General features: G+C 41.1%; 11 protein-coding genes across 11 annotated transcripts; 3 read left to right on the forward strand and 8 right to left on the reverse strand.

Moving 5' to 3' along the window:
* Positions 1-36: 36 nt before the first annotated feature.
* On the reverse strand, positions 37-1,806 carry MPP10 (rRNA-processing protein MPP10; the record flags this gene model as incomplete). Its single annotated transcript, XM_003681814.1, has 1 exon — positions 37-1,806. One exon carries the CDS (start codon positions 1,804-1,806, stop codon positions 37-39), a length of 1,770 nt encoding a protein of 589 aa, XP_003681862.1.
* Positions 1,807-2,091: 285 nt separating this feature from the next.
* Positions 2,092-3,993, reverse strand: AVT1 (Avt1p; the record flags this gene model as incomplete). Its single annotated transcript, XM_003681815.1, has 1 exon — positions 2,092-3,993. The coding sequence occupies one exon, from the start codon at positions 3,991-3,993 to the stop codon at positions 2,092-2,094; it is 1,902 nt and encodes a 633-aa protein (XP_003681863.1).
* A 693-nt stretch (positions 3,994-4,686) lies between these two features.
* On the forward strand, positions 4,687-7,026 carry TDEL0E04100 (uncharacterized protein; the record flags this gene model as incomplete). Its single annotated transcript, XM_003681816.1, has 1 exon — positions 4,687-7,026. One exon carries the CDS (start codon positions 4,687-4,689, stop codon positions 7,024-7,026), a length of 2,340 nt encoding a protein of 779 aa, XP_003681864.1.
* A 603-nt stretch (positions 7,027-7,629) lies between these two features.
* Positions 7,630-9,969, reverse strand: DNM1 (dynamin-related GTPase DNM1; the record flags this gene model as incomplete). Its single annotated transcript, XM_003681817.1, has 1 exon — positions 7,630-9,969. The coding sequence occupies one exon, from the start codon at positions 9,967-9,969 to the stop codon at positions 7,630-7,632; it is 2,340 nt and encodes a 779-aa protein (XP_003681865.1).
* A 343-nt stretch (positions 9,970-10,312) lies between these two features.
* On the reverse strand, positions 10,313-11,599 carry RTT109 (H3 histone acetyltransferase RTT109; the record flags this gene model as incomplete). Its single annotated transcript, XM_003681818.1, has 1 exon — positions 10,313-11,599. One exon carries the CDS (start codon positions 11,597-11,599, stop codon positions 10,313-10,315), a length of 1,287 nt encoding a protein of 428 aa, XP_003681866.1.
* Positions 11,600-11,789: 190 nt separating this feature from the next.
* Positions 11,790-12,508, reverse strand: PRE3 (proteasome core particle subunit beta 1; the record flags this gene model as incomplete). The annotated part of the gene is made up of 2 exons (XM_003681819.1): positions 11,790-12,384; positions 12,444-12,508. The coding sequence occupies 2 exons, from the start codon at positions 12,506-12,508 to the stop codon at positions 11,790-11,792; spliced, it is 660 nt and encodes a 219-aa protein (XP_003681867.1).
* A 188-nt stretch (positions 12,509-12,696) lies between these two features.
* On the reverse strand, positions 12,697-15,573 carry SFI1 (Sfi1p; the record flags this gene model as incomplete). The annotated part of the gene is made up of 1 exon (XM_003681820.1): positions 12,697-15,573. One exon carries the CDS (start codon positions 15,571-15,573, stop codon positions 12,697-12,699), a length of 2,877 nt encoding a protein of 958 aa, XP_003681868.1.
* Positions 15,574-15,796: 223 nt separating this feature from the next.
* OST1 (dolichyl-diphosphooligosaccharide--protein glycotransferase subunit OST1) lies at positions 15,797-17,212 on the forward strand (the record flags this gene model as incomplete). Its single annotated transcript, XM_003681821.1, has 1 exon — positions 15,797-17,212. One exon carries the CDS (start codon positions 15,797-15,799, stop codon positions 17,210-17,212), a length of 1,416 nt encoding a protein of 471 aa, XP_003681869.1.
* A 113-nt stretch (positions 17,213-17,325) lies between these two features.
* On the reverse strand, positions 17,326-19,239 carry ORC3 (origin recognition complex subunit 3; the record flags this gene model as incomplete). Its single annotated transcript, XM_003681822.1, has 1 exon — positions 17,326-19,239. The coding sequence occupies one exon, from the start codon at positions 19,237-19,239 to the stop codon at positions 17,326-17,328; it is 1,914 nt and encodes a 637-aa protein (XP_003681870.1).
* Positions 19,240-19,489: 250 nt separating this feature from the next.
* Positions 19,490-19,846, reverse strand: COX16 (Cox16p; the record flags this gene model as incomplete). Its single annotated transcript, XM_003681823.1, has 1 exon — positions 19,490-19,846. The coding sequence occupies one exon, from the start codon at positions 19,844-19,846 to the stop codon at positions 19,490-19,492; it is 357 nt and encodes a 118-aa protein (XP_003681871.1).
* A 240-nt stretch (positions 19,847-20,086) lies between these two features.
* On the forward strand, positions 20,087-22,747 carry SPO75 (Spo75p; the record flags this gene model as incomplete). The annotated part of the gene is made up of 1 exon (XM_003681824.1): positions 20,087-22,747. The coding sequence occupies one exon, from the start codon at positions 20,087-20,089 to the stop codon at positions 22,745-22,747; it is 2,661 nt and encodes an 886-aa protein (XP_003681872.1).
* Positions 22,748-22,762: the final 15 nt, after the last annotated feature.

Raw genomic sequence — 22,762 nt, forward strand, 5'->3', positions numbered from 1 at the left:
CCTGTAAAGAACAGCGAGTTCACTTGAAAAATGTGCTTATAGTTTTACTCTAGTACTGCTGTTGTCCATACCTTTTGTGCTTTTGGTCCGGCCTCTGACATCATGCATCTCACCCTTTTGATTGATCACAGTAATGTTTTTATTCTTGGCCAAAGTGTCGATAACGTTTTCTTTCTTGCTTTTCTTAGTGGCTGCTGGCTGGGCATTCTTGGATCTCTTCCTCTTTGCTGCTCTGCGTAGTCTGTTTTTATCTTCTCGTGTCAATTCATCCCTAGACATCGTTACACCGTTCTTCAATCTAATTTCGTTGGTATTGTTAGACTTTCCGACCTTGTAAATCTCTTGTGGTGCCAATGCTGATGCGGAAGACATGCTCAATGGTTGTGCATCTTCCATTGAAATTGCCGCTGAATCCACTCTGATCTCGAGAGACTTCTGGGCAGGCTTTGGTATGAAGTGAGCAGATGAAAGCGCATCCAATTTATAACAGAGATTGGAGAACATTTCCGAGATCTCATCGTGTGATTTCTTGAGCTCTTCACTCACAGCGACATCTTGCGGTACGTTCTTGTAATCATCTTCATAGATGTCTGCAAGTGATTTGGATGATTTTTGGTCACTCAATTCAAACTGGGGCTTCATCTTTTTGAGATTTAAGTCGCTCACAACTCTTCTCTGGAGGTCATCAAAGTTGTATTCTTGGATCCTTCTCCTGATGAGCTGCTCTAAAGATTCAGTAACTTCTGATGTTATTACGGGGACTGGTTTGGCCGTCCTGTCAAAATCAACCTCCTCCGTCAATAGAGAGTCCGCCGGACGATCTTGAGCTCCAACTTCACCCTTCAAAGCCCACTTCTTTTCAGCCACTGCATCCTTTTCAAGCTGCTCAATTTGATTTTGGATGTCGATTTGTTGTCTCTCATATGTCGAGAGCTTACCTTCCACATCTTTATCATCCTCATCTATTTCGGAATCATCGCCTTCTTCAGCAAACAAATCGAGCTTTGCAGAATCAACAGCCGCCTCGTAGTCTGCTTCATCAAGGTCGTCAATCTTTTTAGTGTTTAGAGAATTTTTATCGCCTCCGGTCGTTCTCTTTTTAGTGTTCGGTTTATCAAAAAAGTCCTCGTAATAAATAGCCTCTTCCTCATCATCTGAAGGAACATTTTCAAAGTAGTCAATCTCTTCGTCATCTTCTTGCTCAGCCCTTCCTCCCTCGGGTTCTAGAGTCTGCTTGTTGAATTCCTCAAGGTTGAAAAAGTCGTCATTAACACCGCTTAGAACTTCATGTGAATTCTCCTCTTCATTTGCATCACCGATAATTTCAGGCTCCTCTTTCTCAACCTCACTAGATCCGTTTTCTACTAACTCCTCCTCTGCACTGTCATATTGGGCGTCACTCTCTTCAAGCTCCTCGGCTTCATTATCGCTGACTGTCTCTTCAAAATTTGGAGGCAACATCTCTCCACCTTCAGATACTTCCTCTTCAGATTCATATTCGGAGCCATCTTCCCCTTCAGGAGATGGAACTGCTTCATCAACTGAATCAGTCATAATTTTAAGCTCTTGTATCCTCTCCATTAAATCACCTTGAACTCTATCAAGGACCATTTTTGCTTGCCACCATACTTGATTTGCGTCTAACCCATCAACAGTTATTTCATCTATATCTGTACTAATATCATCCTTCTTTGCATGCGTGATTACTTCATCGAGGTAAGATTTCACTAGTTGCAGGGCAGATGATGAATCCTGCGAGAGTATCTCAACGGGATCCTGCTTGAGGGCTTTTAATAATGTCGACATATTCACCTCTATGTGATTATATGTAGCGTATACGTGTGCGATTGCCTTTCATTTAGATTAGCTCATCGCTTAAAATTTTTCAGATTTTGAACATCAATTCGGAGAAAAGTTACATGCTGGAACACGAAGAAGAGCCTGCCGAGTGAAGGTTAACGATAGATCTATTCCTGATAACGACTTCACAAGTATCTGGTCTTGAAAAACCAAGGATACACAGCTTTTCGTTGCAAGCATAAGCGCGGCTCATATTTGTGTGTCCATTGTGAGCGTTGTGAGCGAATAGAATCATTCTTTAAGTAAAATGCATGAAAAAAATACAGTAGTTTGTAGGCAGTTCGCTCTGAGCTCAATTGTTCCTAAAAGGATGATGGATGACTTATGATTATGCCAAGAAAGCAGCACCAATCCCCAATGTCGCGAGACATGCTGACAAAAAATAACGAGATGACAGATCCTCTTCTCCCATGGCTTGATTGTGGCCTTGCAAATTTTAATGTAGAAGAGACATGGTAAAATCAAACATATAGCAAAACATAGACCAGCACCGAGGAATGCGATCAACTTGTCGAATTTTGGAAAGACAATGGCAATGGTAACGAATAGGACATTGATCAAGATACGGTTGAAAATACGCTGAAATTTTGCGAAATAAAATTGCCTACCTTCAAACTTGGCCTCTGCTCCCTCGATACCCATCAGAGTATCTAAGACTGAGACAATTGGTCTAGCATTTAATGGGGTCTTTGCGATGGGAATAACCGCCATTAAAGCTGATACAGTCCCATAAACGAAGTTGGGGTATCCGGCAGTTAAAAGCAGGTTTTTTGTTATCTCGTCATGAACCAGGTTACCAAACATCAAAAATCCTACCACAGCCGTTCCGATGTCAGCCATCGATGTTATTTTGTAAGTAGTCTTCAGGCAGTCTTTAAACTTTTCTGGATGTCTCATATCGGTCTTCAAATTTGGAAAGACAGCATGACCACCCCAACAAGCACTCAATAAACCTATAGAGAGACAAAATCCCATCATGTTCTCTGGCCACAGATGGGTTTCCATTGGTTGTAGTAGGGATCCAGGGGATTCATTTTTGAGAAGCCCACAAACAATGATCAGAGAAACTGTTCCAATAGTCGACATGATGCCCAAGAAGGAGATGTTAGAAAGAATGTTTAGGGGGATGAAAATTGCAGGAGTGACAGCAAAGAAACTGAGTACTTTAAAAAAGTTTGATGAATGAGAAGGAAACAAAGCATTCAAAGAGTCGCCAAAGAGGATTATCAGCGAGACACCACTACCTAAAAGATCCAAGGTGAATAAGCATGATATGAGAGCACGGCCTCTTCTTCCATAAGCAGCGTAACCTAAATCAGCATAAGACATCATAGTAGGGTCAGTATCCAAGCATCTTGACAGTAACTCAGCAGTACAAAAAGTACCACAAGCAAGTACAAGTAGCAACAATAGCCCAAAAACCCATCCAGCATATTTCAAACCCAAGGGCAAGGCGAACAACCCGATACCGATCAGAACGTTGATGGAATTGAATATCGTTTGCGGTGCGGTCGATTGGCCCGCCAGAACAGTCACAACGGCCCCATCCTTGCCCTCAATCTGTTTCACCATGAAAGATTCTGCATCGGGAGGAGCAATATCAGCTAAACTGGGACCACCCCCAATTGATACTGCGCTTGCCCCGTCTGGACGAAAGACTGAATTGGAATCAAGAGCAATTGATCCATAATCATCTGCGTCCTGGACCGCTCCACTCCAACGTCTGCCATTCAGATAGCTAATCGAAGGACGTACTGATACGTCTCCAGCTCGATTTAAGGCAATCGATAGCTTTCTACCCCCATGTGCGGGAGCCATGGTATCTGGGTCGTACAATTCATCTGCTGCGTCTTCAAAATAACTTCTTTGCAGCTCTGGATGTACATCGATGTGCCTAAAGGAATTAGCTCTGCGCAAAGAAGTAGCGAATCGGCTTAATGAGTTTACACCTCGGAAAGATCCAATCGGTTGATCCAAGATCGACTGTCTCCTGGTTGTGAATCCACCTGCAGGAGCAGAAAGATCTTCAGTACCAAACTCGGGAGTCCTGTGTATGGGAATGGAAATATAGTGTACATGAGGTTGATCACTACTGCCCCCTTGTGAAGGTTGCTGTTCAGATTGATTAGTCATTGGAAGATCCACACCACAATCAGGAGTCTGATACAGTACTCTCTATATTTATTTTCCTAATCCTTGTTTGAACTCACCCAAAAACAACAGGAGTTGGGCGATCTATGCTTATCTTAAATTTAACCTCTTCAATCAGCAGAATCTGCAGAATATTTGGATCTGAAATTTTTCGGGTAAACAGTACGGCTCTGATTTTAGCAGAAAGATCATTTGAAAGACTAAACGTTAAATAAAAACCAGCCTAGAGCTTAAAAGTTAGAGATCCGAACAAATATACGTTTACACAGTAATGAATGAATTTGATGTAATCATCTCAACTTGCTTACCATCTTAAATTTTGGCCCGCATACTCAGTAGATAGATGATGATGCGAGCTTCCGAAGAAAATTGTGAAACTACCTTCTTAAGAAATAGACAACCACGTCCTTCGGAGCTGATGGGCAAGGTGTTGAAGATATTAAATGCGCTGATCTACTTTAATAGGTGAAACTTCTTCTAGTCTTCTTTACGGTCACTCACTACGGAACTTTCTCAATTATGTTAAAGGGTAGGTCGATTAGAATGAAAAGTCAAATCCTTCAGCCTTAGAATGAGTTGCCAGCGCTTGTGGATTGGCCTCTTTCTTCGGCTAAGTTGGCACTTTTGCGATAACGTACTTTGCTGTTTTATGCTAGAGTCTCAATTGGGAGCGTTATGAAGGTGAAATCATGGAGCATCGTCATACAATTGTACTGGGTATCTTTGTTGATGGCATTCACATCATCGGCCCAGTCAACCTCAGGTGAATTCACATCTGTTGTAGATATACTGTCTGAAAGCGCTGAATTTTCAACCTTTTTACGGCTTCTTCAGAGAAATGGACACATACCATATTTGAATGAATTACAGAATTTTACTCTACTGGCCCCTGTGAACTCTGCATTTGCTTCTGAGTTCGAGAAAAAAGCTGAATTTGATGTGAAAAATTATGTGCTGGACGACTTAGTACTACAAACTTCTCAAATTAGCAACGGTACCACTATACTTCGTGATAGTGTGAAATTTCCTTTAAGTATCCATCATTATGGAAATGGGGAAATAAGTATCAATAAAGCTTTTATCGTTGAACCCGACCTGACACCCAATTTTCAGAATGCAACTGTTCATGGTATCTCCACATTATTGCCCGATCCTCCAAAGGTCGGCAATCTTTTAGAAAAACTCGAGTCTGATCGTGAAGGTGTTCATCTTTTCAATTCATTGATAAAGAGCTTTAAGGGCTTCGAGTCACTAGCTAGCAACAGTACATTACTGATCCCATTCGACGTTAATTTTTACAAAGACTTCAATCACATTGAAATAAACTATCTTTTAGATGCTTTCAATCATCTGTCAACCGTCGAGAGTTCCATAGCTCGTGATTGGAGCAGAGACAGAGAAAGGTTCCTTCAAACTTTACTGTGCCATAAAATCATAGGTGGATTGGAGGCTGACGACAAAAGTCTCATTAATTTAGCCGGTCAACCAATAAAGTTTCGTAGCTGGAATTTAGGGTCCTGTATGTCAGTTAACGATTCAACACCCTCCGTGTACTCCAACATGATTTATGATAGAGGAATTGCACATGGTTTTACTGAGATTCCGTTTCTTCATTCTGCGGTCAGTTTCAACACAGAGAAGTATTTACACGGTATGAATAGCACAGATTTTGTCAGGGAACTCTTTTTTAGAAATCTGCAGCATATGATTCGTGATGAAAGTATTACAAAGAAGATGACAATTTTCATTCCTGAAACGGCTCTCAACGAGAAGTTTGGGTTCACAAAACCCAGTCTACTCTACCACTTTATTGAGGATCAAGTTTGGCTAGAAGATGAGTTTTTATCATCAAATGACGAACAACCATCAACAAAAATGTTCCAATCTGCATTTTGCTCGTCGAACAAGCGGCTTGGTGGACAATGTCAGAGGTTAAAAATACAAAAATTGAGAGGATCATATACCATCAACAGCAAATACAAGATATTGCATGCCAAGCCATATGAAATTGGCAAGACATTGATTTATACTATATCCGAAGACTTGCAATTGCCAGGTGACTTTTTATCAGCCTTGAACCCATTTTATCATTGTTCCAGATCGCTAGTCTTTTTGAGGCAGAGTGGGTTGCTGAAACTTCCTGCTAACACGCAAGGCTATACTGTACTATTGCCATGTTTTGATTCATGGGGATTCTTTGATTTGAATTTTGAGTATCTCCAAAACAACGCAACAGCCGTTAATCTGATCATGAAGAACCTGATTTTGGATGGACTACTTTATAGCGATGCAAAAAATGTCACTGTTGAGACACGGAACATACTTGGCGAAAAAGTTTCGCTTTCAGTGAGCTCAACCGATGATGGCGGTGATGATGAAACGACTTTTCAGTTGAGCACAGTGGATGAGGTTATTCGCGTGAACCACTCTTTAGACTCGTTTTTTGATCAGGGAGTGATTCATCCGTTGCAAAGCGCATACTTTCCGAGAGCCGTCAACATCACAATAAGCGATCTTCTTGAAACCACCGGAGCGACTGAATTTATCAACTTCTTGGAGCACTTTCAGGACCTGTCATCAATTATCAAGGAGAACAAGCCATACTCGATCCTTGTCCCGACAGCTTCGTCGCTCAATATGGAACCTGTTGGGATCAATTCTACAAACCTTCAGGACTTTCTCAAACTGCACATAGTCACGGGAAATTACACCAAGAATCTTCTTCATTGCGAAGGCCAAGCGAACACCACCTTGGGCGAACCATTGCTCTGCAGGGAGAGTTCACCAGGCTCGTACCTACTAAGACTGGAAAACGGTGCTGACCATGAGGTTCGCATCCTACGAAAAGGTTGTTCGTCTTTTGGCAATGAGTCCTGCATTTTCTTGATTGATCGACCAATTTCATTACTTTGGTTAAGCCAACAGAAGAGTCACTTGCATCTGCCAGGCATCGCCGTTGGGGTAGGTGTCATTGTTGGGGTTTTTTCAGTAGTCGCAATTTTTTCTGCCTATTAGTCGTCTTTGTGGGACGGAGCCACACCAAAGTAAACAATTTAACAACATCATCACCGAGGCAAGAAAATACAGAGGATGACTCAGCTCCTCTCCTTGATTCGCGTAACCATACCAGGCCGGTTCCAGGTAGCCATCGCTTTGCAGGAGCATATTCAGCAAATGCCAGTGTGCCGCCGATGGATGTCACGACAACTTCAAATTAAATATCTACATTACTATTTAGCTTAAATGCATCAAACACACTAACCATTAAGAAAAAATACGCATGACCCTTAACAAACTATTTTGATCAAAAAATTAATCTATTCTAAAATTTTAAAGCACACAGCAAAATAAACTGTAGAATATTAAAAAACATGTATATAAAGCAAACTAATTATCAAGCTAGTTTATAAAAGTTGTTGTATATTTGTTCCGAGAGAAAAAAATATTTTGTTATAGAAGACATAATGAAAATACTATATCAGAACTCCGGGTGACGACCCTCAATAACTATTGAAGATGATGCTGTACTAAAGCGTTAAAGACATGCATAGGTATTGAATAATAGTTCAGATTCCGGCCGAAGACGCTCTTACTCGGCCACTATTATATTTTTTCTATTTACAAAATGCCGCCGATGATATTCGAAGCTTTCTTGTAGGTGTCTAAAAGCTTGACACACTTTTCTCTGTCTTGTGCTAAAGTTTGATCTTCCATCAGTAACTCCTCGAACAAAGATTCTTTGTACAGCTTTGTGACTAGCCGATTTTGAATAATATCCATAGAAAAGTTCACCAGCAGGCACATGACTGCCTTCGGGATTTGATCTTGAATCATTTCTCTCACGATTGAAAAATAGGAAACGATTAATCTTCTAATCAGTTCACATTCCAGTTCCTCCCTTTCAGTCAATGCAGGTTCATTATCCTCAATCTCCGCCTTTTCAATCGTATTTAAGTCGCCGGTAAGTTGTAGATTTCTCATATCCGCCAGAGTTTGGCCACTAATGTCAGTTTCTAGAGGGTGAGAGCGGCCAGCCTTATCATGCTCACCTACACCAAATGTTTGATCCTTTTGATCTTTTCCGAAAAAATACTTCAAGAATGAATCTTTAGAGTTCTTCATTTCCAGGTCATCGTCTTCAGATCCACTCTCACCAGAGGATTCATATCCAATCCTTGGTGATGTAGAAGGTGAAAGGCTGGATTCGCCCTCTTTCTCAGCCTTCTTTTGTTGCTGGGCAGCTCTCTTCTCCTGCTGCATCTTTTGCGTCTTGAGGACCTCATTCTTCTTGCGACCAGCTACAATATCGGACATAGCCTCAGTGGCACTCAGAAAATTTGGATGATTCGTATTGATGTAGGAGGTGTGAATGTCAATCAGACTTTCTACGTAGGAGCGAGTTGGGCCTAACCTCTCTCTCAAAAGCTCGCTTACTACTTCAATAAGCATACTTTGCAGCTTAGGGTATCGAGCTAATTCAGGTGTTCCACAATTATGGCAAATCTTCATAAGCTCTTCGTAAACCAGTTCGACACATCGCTGAGAAGGATCCAGCAGCAGCTTGATTTGGGGTTTCACAAGCAAATCAAATGCAAGCTCTGGCACAAACAAGGAAGGTCTAGGCCCAGTCGAGTTTCTTATAGCAGTCCTTATGTCATATATGGTCAAGTTGGCGGTGGGGCTGATGGCCTTCAAGGAGTTGCCAAAAATGCTGTTATAGATGTAGTAAACTCTAGCACCACCACAAAGTTCCCTCGTGCTTATATCAGAAGAAGTACCATCAATAGATGAAATGAAATTTGTTGCATATTTGTTCATCAGTTGTAACACAAGACCTGCACGGTTTTCATTGGTGATAAGTCCTGTATCACCAAATGATGCCAACTCTTGCTCAGTTTGACCAATTAAAGTGTTCAATCTTGCCTTAATATCTGGCAGCTTATCTCTTATGTGAGTCATTAGTGTTCTATTCAACAACTTGGCCAAATAGCGTGTACCACACCTATTGGAGATAGTTCGGTAAACGGGATGACGGTTGAAGTATTCTTCTTCATTGTCTAATGCTTCCTCGACGGATTTGTTCAATTGAATATCTTGCTGCGACCGATTCACAACACCAACAAACCCTAGTTTCAAGGGATAAAGTTTGCCAGATAATATGTCAAGTGCATTCGTACCCGAGTCCATCAAATCCAGCTTGGTTATGACACCAATCGTTCTTTTGCCGAGTGGATCCACCTCTCTGGCGAGCTTTAATGACTCTGAGTTCACTAGATCCACATTAGCAGGAGAAACTGCCAAGATAATGCAACTAGGTGTGGCGACATATTCCAAAATCAAATTCTTGATCTGTTTCTCGATGTCTGGTGGCTGTTCACCGATAGGAACTTTTGTAATACCAGGAAGATCGACCAAAGTCAAGTTTAAAACGCGTGGTGAGTACACTTTCAAATTGATAGGAACTTTACTGATACCTTTATTTTTCCCCGCTATCCTAGCTGTCTCATTCTCAATCTCCTTTCGAATCTCTCTAAAATCGTAAAAACGACGTCCAGGTAAATGTAAAAACTCTCCCCACTCATCAGCAGTTGGTGCTTGATAACTGTTGGTATTCTTTCTCAAGTGATCCTCTAAAGTAAGCTCGTGCCCACCATTCTCACCCGCTTCACTCTGTCCATCCTTACCATTAACACTTGCGCTAAGCGATGGATCTTCCTTAATAAGCGGTGAATCAGGTGCAATATTATTCAGTTGCAACACAAGAGGTCTCCTGGTGACAATTCCTGTTCCTCTAGGCAAGAAATCCTTTCCAACCAAAGTCTCCAAGATGGATGATTTACCGGATGACTGAGATCCTACCACGGCAAGAATGGGCAAATCAAAGGTATCGATACCGGCATCATACATAACATCTTGCAACTTATTCACTGTTGGGATCAAATCTTCTAAACTAGCCATGATCAACAGTTTTCTTATGCGATGCGCTCTCTTTCTCTATGTTATTCAGTCCCTCGTGATACCTCTTGGCAATACAAAAATAGCCTATGAGAAGAGAATGACTTTCAGACTCTCGATTGGATAGCGTATAGAACAAAGGCCTCACTAATGAAGATCGAAGTTTCTGAGATACATACGTTACATCTTTATTTGTTTGTTAATTCGAAAAACCGAAAGCAACGCTTCGCCCGACGAAGTGGCCAATCGGGCCCGATCGAAATATTCAGCGCTACGATGCCAAATTTCAGTCAAGTTTGGCGATTAACACGTCTTTCGCGTCAAATTTTAAGTAGCTACTATGTACTCAGATTTTTTTGGGCCTCTTACGTACTTGCAGAGTTGTTACAACTTCCTGTCTCTCTGCACTTTTTGATTTGCGACCGGTTTGGCAATCTCCAATTATCTGAAGCAGTTTTCGATTCAGCTTGATTTTTAAAAAGTCTCGTACATTCACGTAAGCTTCGGTGGCTCCGCTTATGACATCATACTCTTCTCCCGTGATGTAGTTCTTTATACTGTTGAATTGTCTCCTAGAGGAAGCTTCGATCTGGTCTCTGGTAGATGGTAAATTGCAGGGAATTTCAGCCACATGGCCATATATTCCTATGACAGAAACAATCACACTTAGTTTGAATTCCTGACGCTCTTGCAATTCTGTCCAAAATGTGCTTAGATCAGTCTTATATATCCGATCTTCTTCAACCAGTTTGCGTAGAAAACGGGTTTTTGGATCATCGGGAAACAATGGCAGTCGAAACGCCGCCAAGTCCTTTCCGTTGTTGCCAAATACATCACCTGCTTCCCAGTGGCCATATTTGGTGCTTCTCAGATAGCGCTTGACATTTATAGGATCTTCACCCGGTATTCGCATCTTTGCCTCAGTGTTTTCTCGGAAAGTCTCGAGAAGAATCTCATCAAGGATGTCAATCCACCATTTGAGAAGTCTTTCTCCGTCGACCACATGTTTCCTTGGGTTCTTCGATGATGCCGCAAATAAGTACTCCGCCGCAGGTCTAGTGAAAAGACAAAGCTTCGTCTTAACGTTGTGAGAGCATTGATAAGAGTGGCTAAGTTGTTCATCTAAGGGTTTTCGCAGTGGTTGTGAATCCTGATTCAGTCTATTCGAAATAATACGTAGAGCTTTTGCCGCGCTCGTCTTCTTGGTGATCAAAGAAGGATCGATCTTAGAGTAATCCCGTTCCTTAGGTAACACATTCTGGAGATATGCATTGGGGTCCAAAGAGAGAATGTATTGGATGATGGCTTTCGTAACATTTTTGTAACTTAGCTTGCAATCTGCGTATCCGGTTGTATCTGCCTTAGATATGAAGATGGTCCTCTCGGCATCGAACAAAGATGAGCTTCCATGTTTGAGAGTTAAGTACACGTAAATCTCCAACCCGTAGATCACTTTACCCTGGTAAAATAGCACGAAAAGATGCTGAGTTTTTATAGTCAATGGTGCAGGTTCATTGGTATCATGCTTAGCGGTGATCAATGGATGAGTTTCAATCGGGACATTCCTCAGATGAAGAGCTTCGAAATGGTCCCCCTTCGGTAAAACATCCTTTAAGAGTTTTTCTAAACCCATTGAATCTCTTAAATATGTTATATTGTCATACTACCTTCGGTCAAGCAACTCTTCGCGTAATATCTAAATTGAATCTTCGAGATGCCTTGAAGTAAAAAGTCTTGAATGCAGTCACAGACAAATTATATAGAGCGTTATATCTGTGCTAAATAGTTTGAGCTTGCGTTTGAGCTTGCGTTTGAGCTTGCGTTTACAATTTTTCATAGTCCTCTGGATAGAAAATCAAACGTTCGGCACCCTCCTTGGTCAAGACAACCATTCTAATCACACCACCAGACGATCCATCCCATTTAATAGCTTGTGAAAGTGAGTTCTTCATAAAATTTACTGTCTCATCCTTTGTCATATCATCTTTAAAATTCTTGTCACAGTATCCGTATATGAAAGTAGAACCAGAGCCCGCGATCGCGTATTTTTGTTTATGCATTGATCCACCTAGCGGTATGCTGTATACTTCACCTTTGTTTTTTTCGTCATATCCCGCCACGATTATTCCTGCTGTCAAATTATCCTTGTTCTCGTAGCACAGCTCTTTGAAGACTGCAGCAGCTGTCTTCGTTGAAGGTTCACCGTATTGTGCAGTATATAGATCCAAATGATACTGAACAATGTCTGCAATAGCCTGTGTGTCTGCAGCAGATCCCGATCTACAACACCATATCTTCTCATGCACACGGGTCAGTTTGTCCGTAACACGATTTGCAATATATGCTCCAGTAGTTGTACGCGAATCAGCTCCCAGTATCACACCATCTTTGAAAGTAACAGCCATACTGAACAAACACCTGTTAGTATTACAATTCCAACTTTTATTATTCTATCTAATTCTCACCAAAACACATACATTGAGGTACCTAAGTTCACCTCGCCCTTCTTAAGACGATTAACGTCGACCTGAATACCGTTCATGCTAGGTTCGTGGTCAAATGGATCTCCAAGGAAGCGGTAACTGATGAATCAGTCCGTAAGTTAAAGCACTTTAGGCTCCCTTTTGCCACCCAAATTATTATAGTTAAGTTTGCCGCTGAAGCTGGGTAACAATTAATTGATTAACTATTCTACAAATATACAAACAGTACATGAACGAGTTAGGCTAGTCACTTCCTTCTGATGGGCGATTCGTCGTAGTCTGTACCGTCTTCGTCCTCGAGAAGGGACGTGTCTATTCTTGGATCCGATTCGGGATCTGTATTAACGAAGGGGTCCAGCCTTACTTCGGGTATTCTTTCAAAGTTAATGGTGTCAATCTTGGATGCCAAATTTTTGTTGATTCTCTCAAGAGAGAGTCGAGGCGGGAATAAAGGTTTGGGGCTCCAGGCAGTGGATTCTTGTTCGCTCTCGATCTTTCGTTTGGCGGTGGAATTCAAAGTCGCAGAGGATTTCACAGGGCTTGGGATGGCTCTTCTTACTCGACCGTAATGGGACTTCATGGCTTCTAGTCGATACCGCTTGACTCCCTCTGATCCGGGAATAGTGTTCTTTCTGGGAACGTTGCGCCTCACTGGGGTCACTAATTCCATTCCTTCTGATACTTTCTTTTGCAATCTAGAGGCTCGAACTTTCTTGGGTGAGTTATCAGATCGGTTTTTCCATAAAAGCATTAAGCCTCTGACAGCGGCTCGATCCCATCGCATTCTAAAAATTTGCACCGTTTCATCATTTCTCCTGCTCTTGAGCATTCTCATACTCCAAACGTTTAAGTAATTGAGCAAGAGTGCTAGGTTTTTCTTGTTGGTTTCTGTTTCCACTTTGGTATTCATCGTTTCGACATACTCTAAGCGGTCCCTCCATATGAGAAAGCAGTTCAGTGACAACGTCTTGTTCCGTAGGTCTCCCGCAAAGGCATAGAGTGCTTCTATATGGCCCACCTTCTTATTGGCTGTGATGAGAAAATTGCGTTGTAAGTTTCTTCCATACGCCTCGTCTGCTTTAGCAGCGCATTGGGATCGATATAAGTGAAGTTTGCCCAACCACAAATGCAGGTGGAGCTGCTGAGACTGTAATCGAAGTTCTTCTTCTAATTTTGAACCAATGAGTTCCAGTCTGTTAATGTGCCGTTCGTAGGCCAACTTCTTCCAAGCAACAAAAAACCTTGCTAATGATGCTTTCGAGACAATTCTCGTATTACAAACCTCCGAAAATCTGTGGACATCTCTCATATGTGCAATTCCAAGCTTGAGAATCGATAAAGCATGTAATTTCTTAAGTATCAAAGATCTCTCCTCCATTTCATATATCTTCGTTTGGCAATCAAGCCATTTGTTGAAAATAAGCTTTTCTAAAGATAACTCATAATGAGTTACTGCCTTCTGCTTGGTCTCCCGAGCAACTTCAAACCTTTCTCTCCACTTGCGGTAATGTCTCCTCACAAAAGTGTTGTGCTGTAATTGTTGGAGCACTCTTTTACTTTCAGAATATTCCCGCCATCTTAAGAAAACAATTTTAGTCGCCTTTCTGTTTTTTGATAAGATCCGCTGCTGGCAATGAGTTTGCAGTTTCCATTCATGAAGAGAATGAGACATCAAGCGGAATCTCCAGAAATCCTCGGCCTTCATGCGACCAAACAACCTTACTTTCCACACCTGTGTGTACTTCAGCGCCAATCGCTCATCACTAATCTTCGAGAGCGAATACAAATGAACCCTCTCATAAAATCTCGTTCCCCATATGTTCTTGACGAAGAATCGGAGTAAAATAGTGTCTAACCGTTTCCTTACTAGATTTTCCTGTTCTTTTTGACGCAAGGCCCTTTTCAACATTCCAAAAGTCCGCTTTCTGAGAAACTTATTCTCTAAGGCTCTCAACGATGCCAACTGCTCCTCTCTTTTAAAGTACTGCAATCGCCAATTCTGAAAGGATGGGTTAATTTGGAAAATAGATCTAGTAAAATCAGCACGCTCTTGTAACTCCTGGTAGCTTATCAAGCGCAGTCTGACTTTGGTGAAAACTGTCTTCAACAAATTTCTCTGCCTAACGGTGTAGGTGCGTTCACGAAACCTTAGTCGCCATAATCGCAACGCATTTTTTTGGCACTTCTCACTATATCGAACTTCACTGTTATGCTGCTCTTTCTGCAATTTGCTCATGCTTCTAACTATCCGCTGGAGGAAATGATCGACGAAATAATGATCAGCTAGCCCTTTCTTCGCCTTGTCAGATTCTATCCGTGTCAACCATTTGTCAAACGTCGAGGATACCAAAGTAAATTGATAGAAGTCCTTGGCTTGAGCAACTACTTCAGTAGTCACTATTTGCAACTTTTTGGACCAAAAAAGTAGGTATTTTCGGGCCAAATACTCTTGCCAAACGTGCTCTAACTTAGAGAGACTAGTCCGCATCTGAAGCCGCCATCTCCAAGTCCTCAAAACCCTCAACAGGAGGCGATTTAATCCCTTGTGTTCGAATAAAGCCATTTTCACAATCATATTTTCTGGTCTGACAAGGAAAACGTTCAATAATTCCTCCATATTAGGCGTAAATTCATAAATCTCGCTGAGCTCATTTTGTAAAGTAAGGAAGTACCGATCCTCCAGCGGATTTTGCCCATTTTCAGACAGATAGCCGACATATCTTTTAAAGATCTTGAGGAATTCCAGGGAGAGCCTATTGCGGAGCAGGAATACCTGTATCTTGTTGTAAAGTATTGATAGAATAGGATCGGTGCTTTCATGTAGCTCTTGTGGTACAGCACGTAATTGCCCCTCAGCAAAACTTTCGTCATTGAACTCGTAATCGTTGATGATCGGAGAAAGACCCGTACTGTCATTGGACTCCGACTCAGCAAAGGAAGTATCTGGTATATGTAACCGATCAAGCAATTCCTGGACATTACCGTTCAACAGGGAACCAGTTGAGTTGCTATAATACTGATCATTGATTAGCGCAGCCGTAGAAACGCTCTCTGGGGTGTCCTCTCGCAAATTCGAACTCAACGAGCCCAACAAAAGTGATTCCGTAGAGCTTTGAAGGTCCATTAGAGTGGGCAAAGGCTCAAACTGGCGCCCAATGGCTCGTCTTTTGCAGTATTCATCTGGTTACCCTTCAATTGGTATTGATGAAGTAGTTTAATTTTCGAGAAGTTAGGCGTATCTTAAAGAGAAAAAATGAGCCTCCTACAAAGGTTGAACAACCAAACGTCGTGTACAGAGAAGGTGGAGGTAGCCATTGAGTGGTTCATATAAGCTTTGCAGGTTCAAAATGATTAATAAATTCATTGTGTTACTTTTGAGCTTTGCATTCTTGCTCGGACAGATTCTATGTGATGGATTCTTCCCGGAAAAGGTATGGGAAAACCTCGAGTATCAAAAACTGATCGATGTCAAGCATGCTCATATCAATGAGGCACTGGAGCTCAGTATCCGAAACATCGGTAATGGCCCTGCTGAAGAGTACTATTTGGCTTTGCCTAAGGAAGTATATGATAAAATTTCGATGTTCGCAGTACAGTTATCTGATAAACACGTTTTCGTCAATTCCTCGTTGTTTCCAGCCACCTCTGATATGGATGATGGTAGCCAAATTGGTTACGGTCTTATAAAACTTCCTAGTCCCGTGGCTGCCGGCGCTAAGGTAGCTCTCAGTGTTAGAATCTCGCATAACAGACATGGAGTTCCTTATCCAGAGCACATTGCTATCAAGGATGAACAAAACTTACTACTCAGCACTTCAAGATTGCCCCTTTCAGCGTACTCTACGCAGAAGGGGAATTTGAGAGTAATTGGTAGTCCTAAGTTCAGCGAGCTGGATGAGTCTGACGACAGTTCATTAAAAGGGGAAGAAAGTAAAGAAGGTCTCACTTTTGGTCCATGGGATAATATCAAACCTTTTGAAACCGCTAATACTTTGAGCTTGATCTACTCTCATAATATTCCTGTCATCGAAGCCACACAGCTTAACAGAGACGTTTGGATTTCTCATTGGGCATCTACGATCCAATTTGAAGAATACTACGAGTTGATCAACCGCTCTGCCAAACTGAATAAGGGGTTCTCAAGATTTGAGTTGATGAAAGAGCAACAGGGAATGAAACTCAGCCATTATTGTTCTGTTTTGGAAATGAAATTGCCCGAAGAATCTTCCGATCATTACTACACAGATCTCGTCGGTATGGTATCAACTTCTCGTATTCTAGGAGACCACATGTATTTGAAACCTAGATACCCGTTGTTTGGCGGCTGGAAGTACAATTTCACAATTGGGTGGACTAATAAACTATCCAGCTTCTTGCACAAAAGCAAATCACCTCAAGGGTCGTACTTGCTTTCTATCCCACTACTGAATGGCCCATCAGATATCTTATACGACAATGTGGCCCTCTCAGTCTTTTTACCAGAGGGCGCGCAAGTTCAAGCCATAGATCCACCAGTGCCTTTTGTTGACATCAAAGTGACAACTCAAAAATCTTACCTGGACTTGAATTATGGACACGTCAAGGTCACCTGCAACTTCAAGAATTTGATAGGCGACATTGGTAATGGCTCTGTTCTGGTCAAGTATACTTATGATTCCAACGCATTGTATAGAAAGCCATTGTCTGTTGCGCTATACATCTTCGTCGCTTTAATGAGTATTTTTCTATTGAAAAGTATCAACTTCAATGTGGACAAGGCTTGAAGGCACGATGAAGAGTGTTCTAGCATTGTCCGTGCTTTCATATCGCACTATCTGACGTTCTGTTCCATATAAAGCCTACATAATCGTATGTGAGATAAAAGTTGTGTATATTATTATATTCCTCTCCATATACACTTTTCAATCACATCATAATTCTTATTGGTCTGGGTCTTAATTATACCTATGTGGTCGAAGTCGAACAAAGCTTGCATGAATAAGGCAAGGGAAACTTTATCGAACACTTCCACCTGATTGTTCGATTCGACAAACTTTTGTACTTTTTTGTCACCAGTCTTACTCAAATTCTCAAGGAAACGCCCAATATCGTTCTTAGGTAAAGTCTCTTTGAATGTTGTGTAAAAATCATAAACGTTTATCGAGAAGGGAGCCTCTCTGTAAAGCTTAAACAGGTGACCTGCTACCGGAGGCATTGCCTTATCAAACTGATCAACCGAACCATTGTCGTCCTCTTCACTTCTTGGGATTCTCAAAATCTGTTCCCAGCTGAGAAGGTTATCTTCCATGTTAGTTCGGTAGCGCGGGAACATAGCCTGACCCAACAGACCACTACTGTTGTCCAATGTGAAGAGCTCCTGAAAGATTGTGTCTATTGGTTCGAATTTCAAGTCCTCTTTATATTCTTGACAGGCAGGCCAGCGGCTAAGATATGAGTCTAAATTTCCTTCCAATAGCTTGAGATATATCTCTATTAAATTGTAATTGTGAATCCCTAGCTTTTCTTCCAGAAAGTTAGCCACATATTTAGCAAAACCATTGATCGGATTTTCTCTCACTAAAAATTCGAGAAAGAAGTTGGTCAGAGTTGAGTCTCTGTTTGAAATTAGTGATTTTATCTCCTGTATAGGTGCATTTTCTTTTATTAGACCCTCAATAAAAAACATGAATGTTGGGCATCTGATCAACATGTCTAGGTAGTCATCGTTGAGATATTCGACATTGACGGGATCAATAAACACAGAGAAAGGATTTTGATAGAAATATGACATTAAAGCGTAATCAAGTATCTTGGTCAGCAATTGAAGATTATGATTGGCATTGTTTGACATCTTGTCAAGGATAAACTCAACAAATCTGCTAGACAGATTAAGCTTCCCATCGACGGTATCAAGGAAACTCTGGAAAATCCGATTACCGAATTTAAAGCCCTTATTGCTGGAAACGTCAAGTGTATGAAAATTTCTTCTCAATAGTCTCATGGTAGATTGTGATAAATTCTTTTCGAAATTGGGAAGATTGGTGTTGATGTTAAAGACTAAACTTATTTGGACATGCTGATGCTTCAAAGCGCTTTTGAGAAGAATGATAAAATTATCAAGTGTCTGAGAGTTGTTGGAGTCAACGTCCTTGAAATTGAAGACTATATTCAGATTCCTATTGAAAAATGTTTTGAAATTTTCGACTAATGAAAGGTCATAGGATACATCGCCGCATCCCATGTCATTGTCAATTCCATCGGGTGAGCCCTTATCTGTTTCGGGATCATCAGAATTTTCATCCTCTTCAAGGTCATCTTCCTCCTCTTCTTCAGCCTTCACCTTCGTACCGCGCAGAAGGTTGTCTGCAGAGGAAAATAGTTTGAACATTGATCTTCGCAGCATCATCCTCACGTTGGGCGATTCTTTAGGTGTGAGCTCGATAAGAGCACTGAATATTTTGGAACTTGGTTCGGGTATATCTATTTGGGTTGTGCTGTCAGACCCCAGAAGAAATATCGTGTTGAAGGTTGCCTTCTGCGTCTTGGGGTTGAGCTTTTTATTGAATAGTAGATCAGATATTTTATTTTTCAAATCAACTTCAATGTTCTCAACAATATCACTCACCTGAGAGTGGAAGTGTGAGTGCAACTGATGATAAAGTTCCCATCTTTTCGCTACTCTGTCGTCCGATTCCTTTTCTCCTAACAACTTCACAAATGGTGTAGTTCGAACAGCTGTTTTAGCCTTTTTTAACCTAGGAAACACAGTGTAGTGGCTTTTTTGGGCATCTGCGAACTCGTTGACACTCATCAAGCAATAGTTTTATCGTTTTACAATCATTAAACTGTCAGATCAGATCCGAATTTTTCACTTTCGGGTTTACCTTGAATGAAAACAACTTCACTGTTAGTTATCATATTTACAAAAGTCATTTAACGTTCATGATGCAGTGAGCTATCAGCGACCTTTCGCTCATTGCAGCGAAAGCCTCCTAAATAATCGCTTCTTTTTAAAGAAAAATCATGCCCTGGTATGTTTGCGTTTATCGCTATCAAGTGAACTACCATACATTTTCCGATTCTCCCTCTCCTCTAGGGACTCTTACCGGCTCCCAATCTTCTTCAGCAAGACCTTGTAAGCGGTAGTACTCTTCTTTCAGGTCGAACTTCCGCTGACTGGTTTTCATTTTCACCAGGTCTTCCTCTTGTAGTTCCTGAATCTTTCTGTCTGCCTGCTCGTATTTTACCGCTGTGAATCCCGATAACCAGTACGATCCCAACACTATTAGACTACAGAAGGGCAAACCAAAGTATAAGAAGGGATTTTTTTTCAGCAGTTTTTGATATCTGCCCGCAATAGAAGCATCATACGCTAGCTGTTCCTTTCTTGACCTAAACTTCCTCCCACTTATAGACATAATGCAGCGTGAGTTCCAGAAACCTTTAATATATGGTTGTTAACTAGACTAGTGACTTTTTAGTAAGGGCATCGAATATTTAGTATTTTAACTTGGAAAGTCGATGCTTGACGAAATAACGTGACTATATATAATGACACAAAATATTAATACAGTAACTATTAAACCTTCCATATTCAATGGGATAGTACCGTGATTCCCGTATTCATTTGACGTATAGAATTTTCTGGTTAACGGCAGATGAGTTGCAAAGTGAATGTAAACTTGACGCTGTCCAAGAATTTTTCTCAGGTCATTCAAAGCTGCTTTGAAATAAGTGATAATAACTCTCAAGTCGTACTGAAAATAGCAGATCTTGACAACTATGACTCGCAGTTCAAGTTGATGACTTCTGTAATTTTTTCAAAATTTTTGAACACTACTAGGACCGGTTCTGCTCATCGGCAAGCTGGAATTTCAATTCGCACCTTTCTATCCAGCATGGCCGTCTCAGTGATTTATTTCCTGGTGCAAGTGCTGATATTTACAATCCTGAGGGGGAGGCTCCGATACATCTATCAAGCATCCGTTCTCCAGGGCTCCAAAGATGATCGCGAACAATCGAAACCCCGTATGAGTTTTTTCAAAAGGAGTTTCTCGTGGATTCACACAGTACTTTGCACACCATTGGAAAATTATCGCGATAAGATCGGTCTAGACGCTTATTTTTTTTTGAGGTTTCTTCAAGTGCTTGCCTTCTTCTTTCTGACCCTATCGCTATTGAATATACCAATTCTCATTCCAATCAATTATCGTTCCAGCGCTAAACATGAATCCAATAATAACGAAAATCCCTTGCCATGGCTTGATAAGATGAATATGTCTAATCTAGTTGCACAAAAATCCAGTATGCTTGTTTTCCATTTGATTTTGAGTGCATTTGTTGTGGTTTGGTTTCACGCTCTTTTGATCAGTGAATTGAGATACGTAGGCCAAGTAACCACGCCAACTCGAAATGAAAAGTCATCAGTGATCTTCATTGAAAAAGTGCCGGAGAGTTTTATGGGTGATAAAGCAAAGATCTTCTCATACTTTGACAAGATTTTTCCAGAAAGTGTTGTTGATGTGAGATTCCTTCCAAAAGCTTACAAACGTATCCGGAAAAGTCACAGGAAGATGTTGAAGATAGAGAAAGACCTTGAGCGTACTGTAACGAAAATTGTCATCAATAGGTTTTTCGAAAATGCGGTAAAAGAAGCGAGCAATCTCAACCATGAACTAACGGGTACAAATGCTAATAAGTCTCTCTTGTTTCTAAACAGGTGGTCGTTTTATTTCAAAACACCTGGGAGATATTCGAGTTTTATCCATGATGTCAAGTGGAAAAAAAGCGAGTCATATAATTGGTTATATCGGCCCAGCATAAAGTTTGACTCATTTTCATACACTACACATTTGTACTGCTGTGTTGAACGAACCATCAGGCGTTACGGGAGTGTGTATCGAGAGTGGAACAAAAAATGCAATGACCTTACGGCATGGGAAATGTCAAGGCCTGATCTCGGTAACAAAAACTCTAACAAACAAGTATATGCTGATAAGGCATTCGTTAAGTTTTCTTCCTTAAACGTCGCTTCAGCTGTGGGAAATTTGCTGCAACAAGGTAGCGATCTTGATTGGAAGAATGTGTTTGTGGTACCAGAATTGAAGGACGTTGTTTGGAGTAATATAAGTATCTCACGATCCATTACCAAATTCGTTAGGTCAGTACTAGCAGATTTCTTGAGTGTCTTGATAATTATTGGTTACATTTTACCAGTTGCATTGATTGGGTTGGTATCACAGATACCCTACGTTGGCTCACTAATACCAATTACTCCACAGACGGGCAGACGCTCGGAATTTTTTAACGAAGTGATGGCGGGTGTTGTCCCGGTAATCACTCTGATTTTTCTGACCGAATTCGTACCTTTCGTCTTTAGATGGTTTAGTTACCTGCGATGTAAAAGGACTGGTGCCGCTATTGAGCTAGATACTCAACATTGGTTCTTTGCATTTCTCTTTGTTCACGTATTCCTGGTGGTAACTATTTCCTCAAGTTTATCCATTGTGGTGGAAAAGATAGTCAATAGTCCTGTGAGTTTAGCGACAATGCTCGCACAAGATCTTCCCAAAAGTTCGAATTTTTTTTGCTCATTCATACTCTTGAGGGGGTTCGCATACTCTGGAGGGAATTTGCTGCAACCTAAAGAACTGCTTGTTGAAATCTACCATAAACTCAAAATATACACTCCACATGAGAGAGTGAAACGAATGAAAAATGTCCCATGCTTTCAGTGGGGCTCAATCTATCCAATATTTTCGGTCTTGGGATGCATAGGTATAATATACAGCGTCATATCTCCGCTGATACTGCCATTAAGCTGTATTGCATTTTCCCTTGTACTTTTTTCATTCAAATACCTCTTCGAGTTTCAATACCAAGGAAATAATGTATCAGAGACGTGGGGGAGATTGTATCCTGCCTCTTTGATGCAACTGTACACCGGTATTTATTGTATGGAGTTTTGTTTGATTGGCCTTCTAGCCCTAGCTAATTGCTTCACGCTTTGTATCTTGAAGATATTGATATTTGGCCTCACCATTCTTGCTCATTGCAAAATATCGCAATACTATCTCTCTCGACTAGATAGATTCAACCTAACTGAGTACCAGCGAGAAAGTAACACTATAACTCGGTCACTTGACCGATATATTGTGTTTCCATTTGTTGACTGTGAGCGGAAAGCCCAAATATGGGTGCCAAGAGATAGTAACGGGATCGCGAAGAAAGAAATAGATCAGATGAAGCACCTCTATGACATTGAATTTCGAACCGATAAGTTCCACATCACAAAAAATGGTGCCGTATCTTATTGGTAAATGGATAAAGTGACC

Source organism: Torulaspora delbrueckii, chromosome 5, assembly GCF_000243375.1.
Source record: "Torulaspora delbrueckii CBS 1146 chromosome 5, complete genome".
In the NCBI taxonomy this organism is placed as follows: Eukaryota; Fungi; Ascomycota; class Saccharomycetes; order Saccharomycetales; family Saccharomycetaceae; genus Torulaspora; species Torulaspora delbrueckii.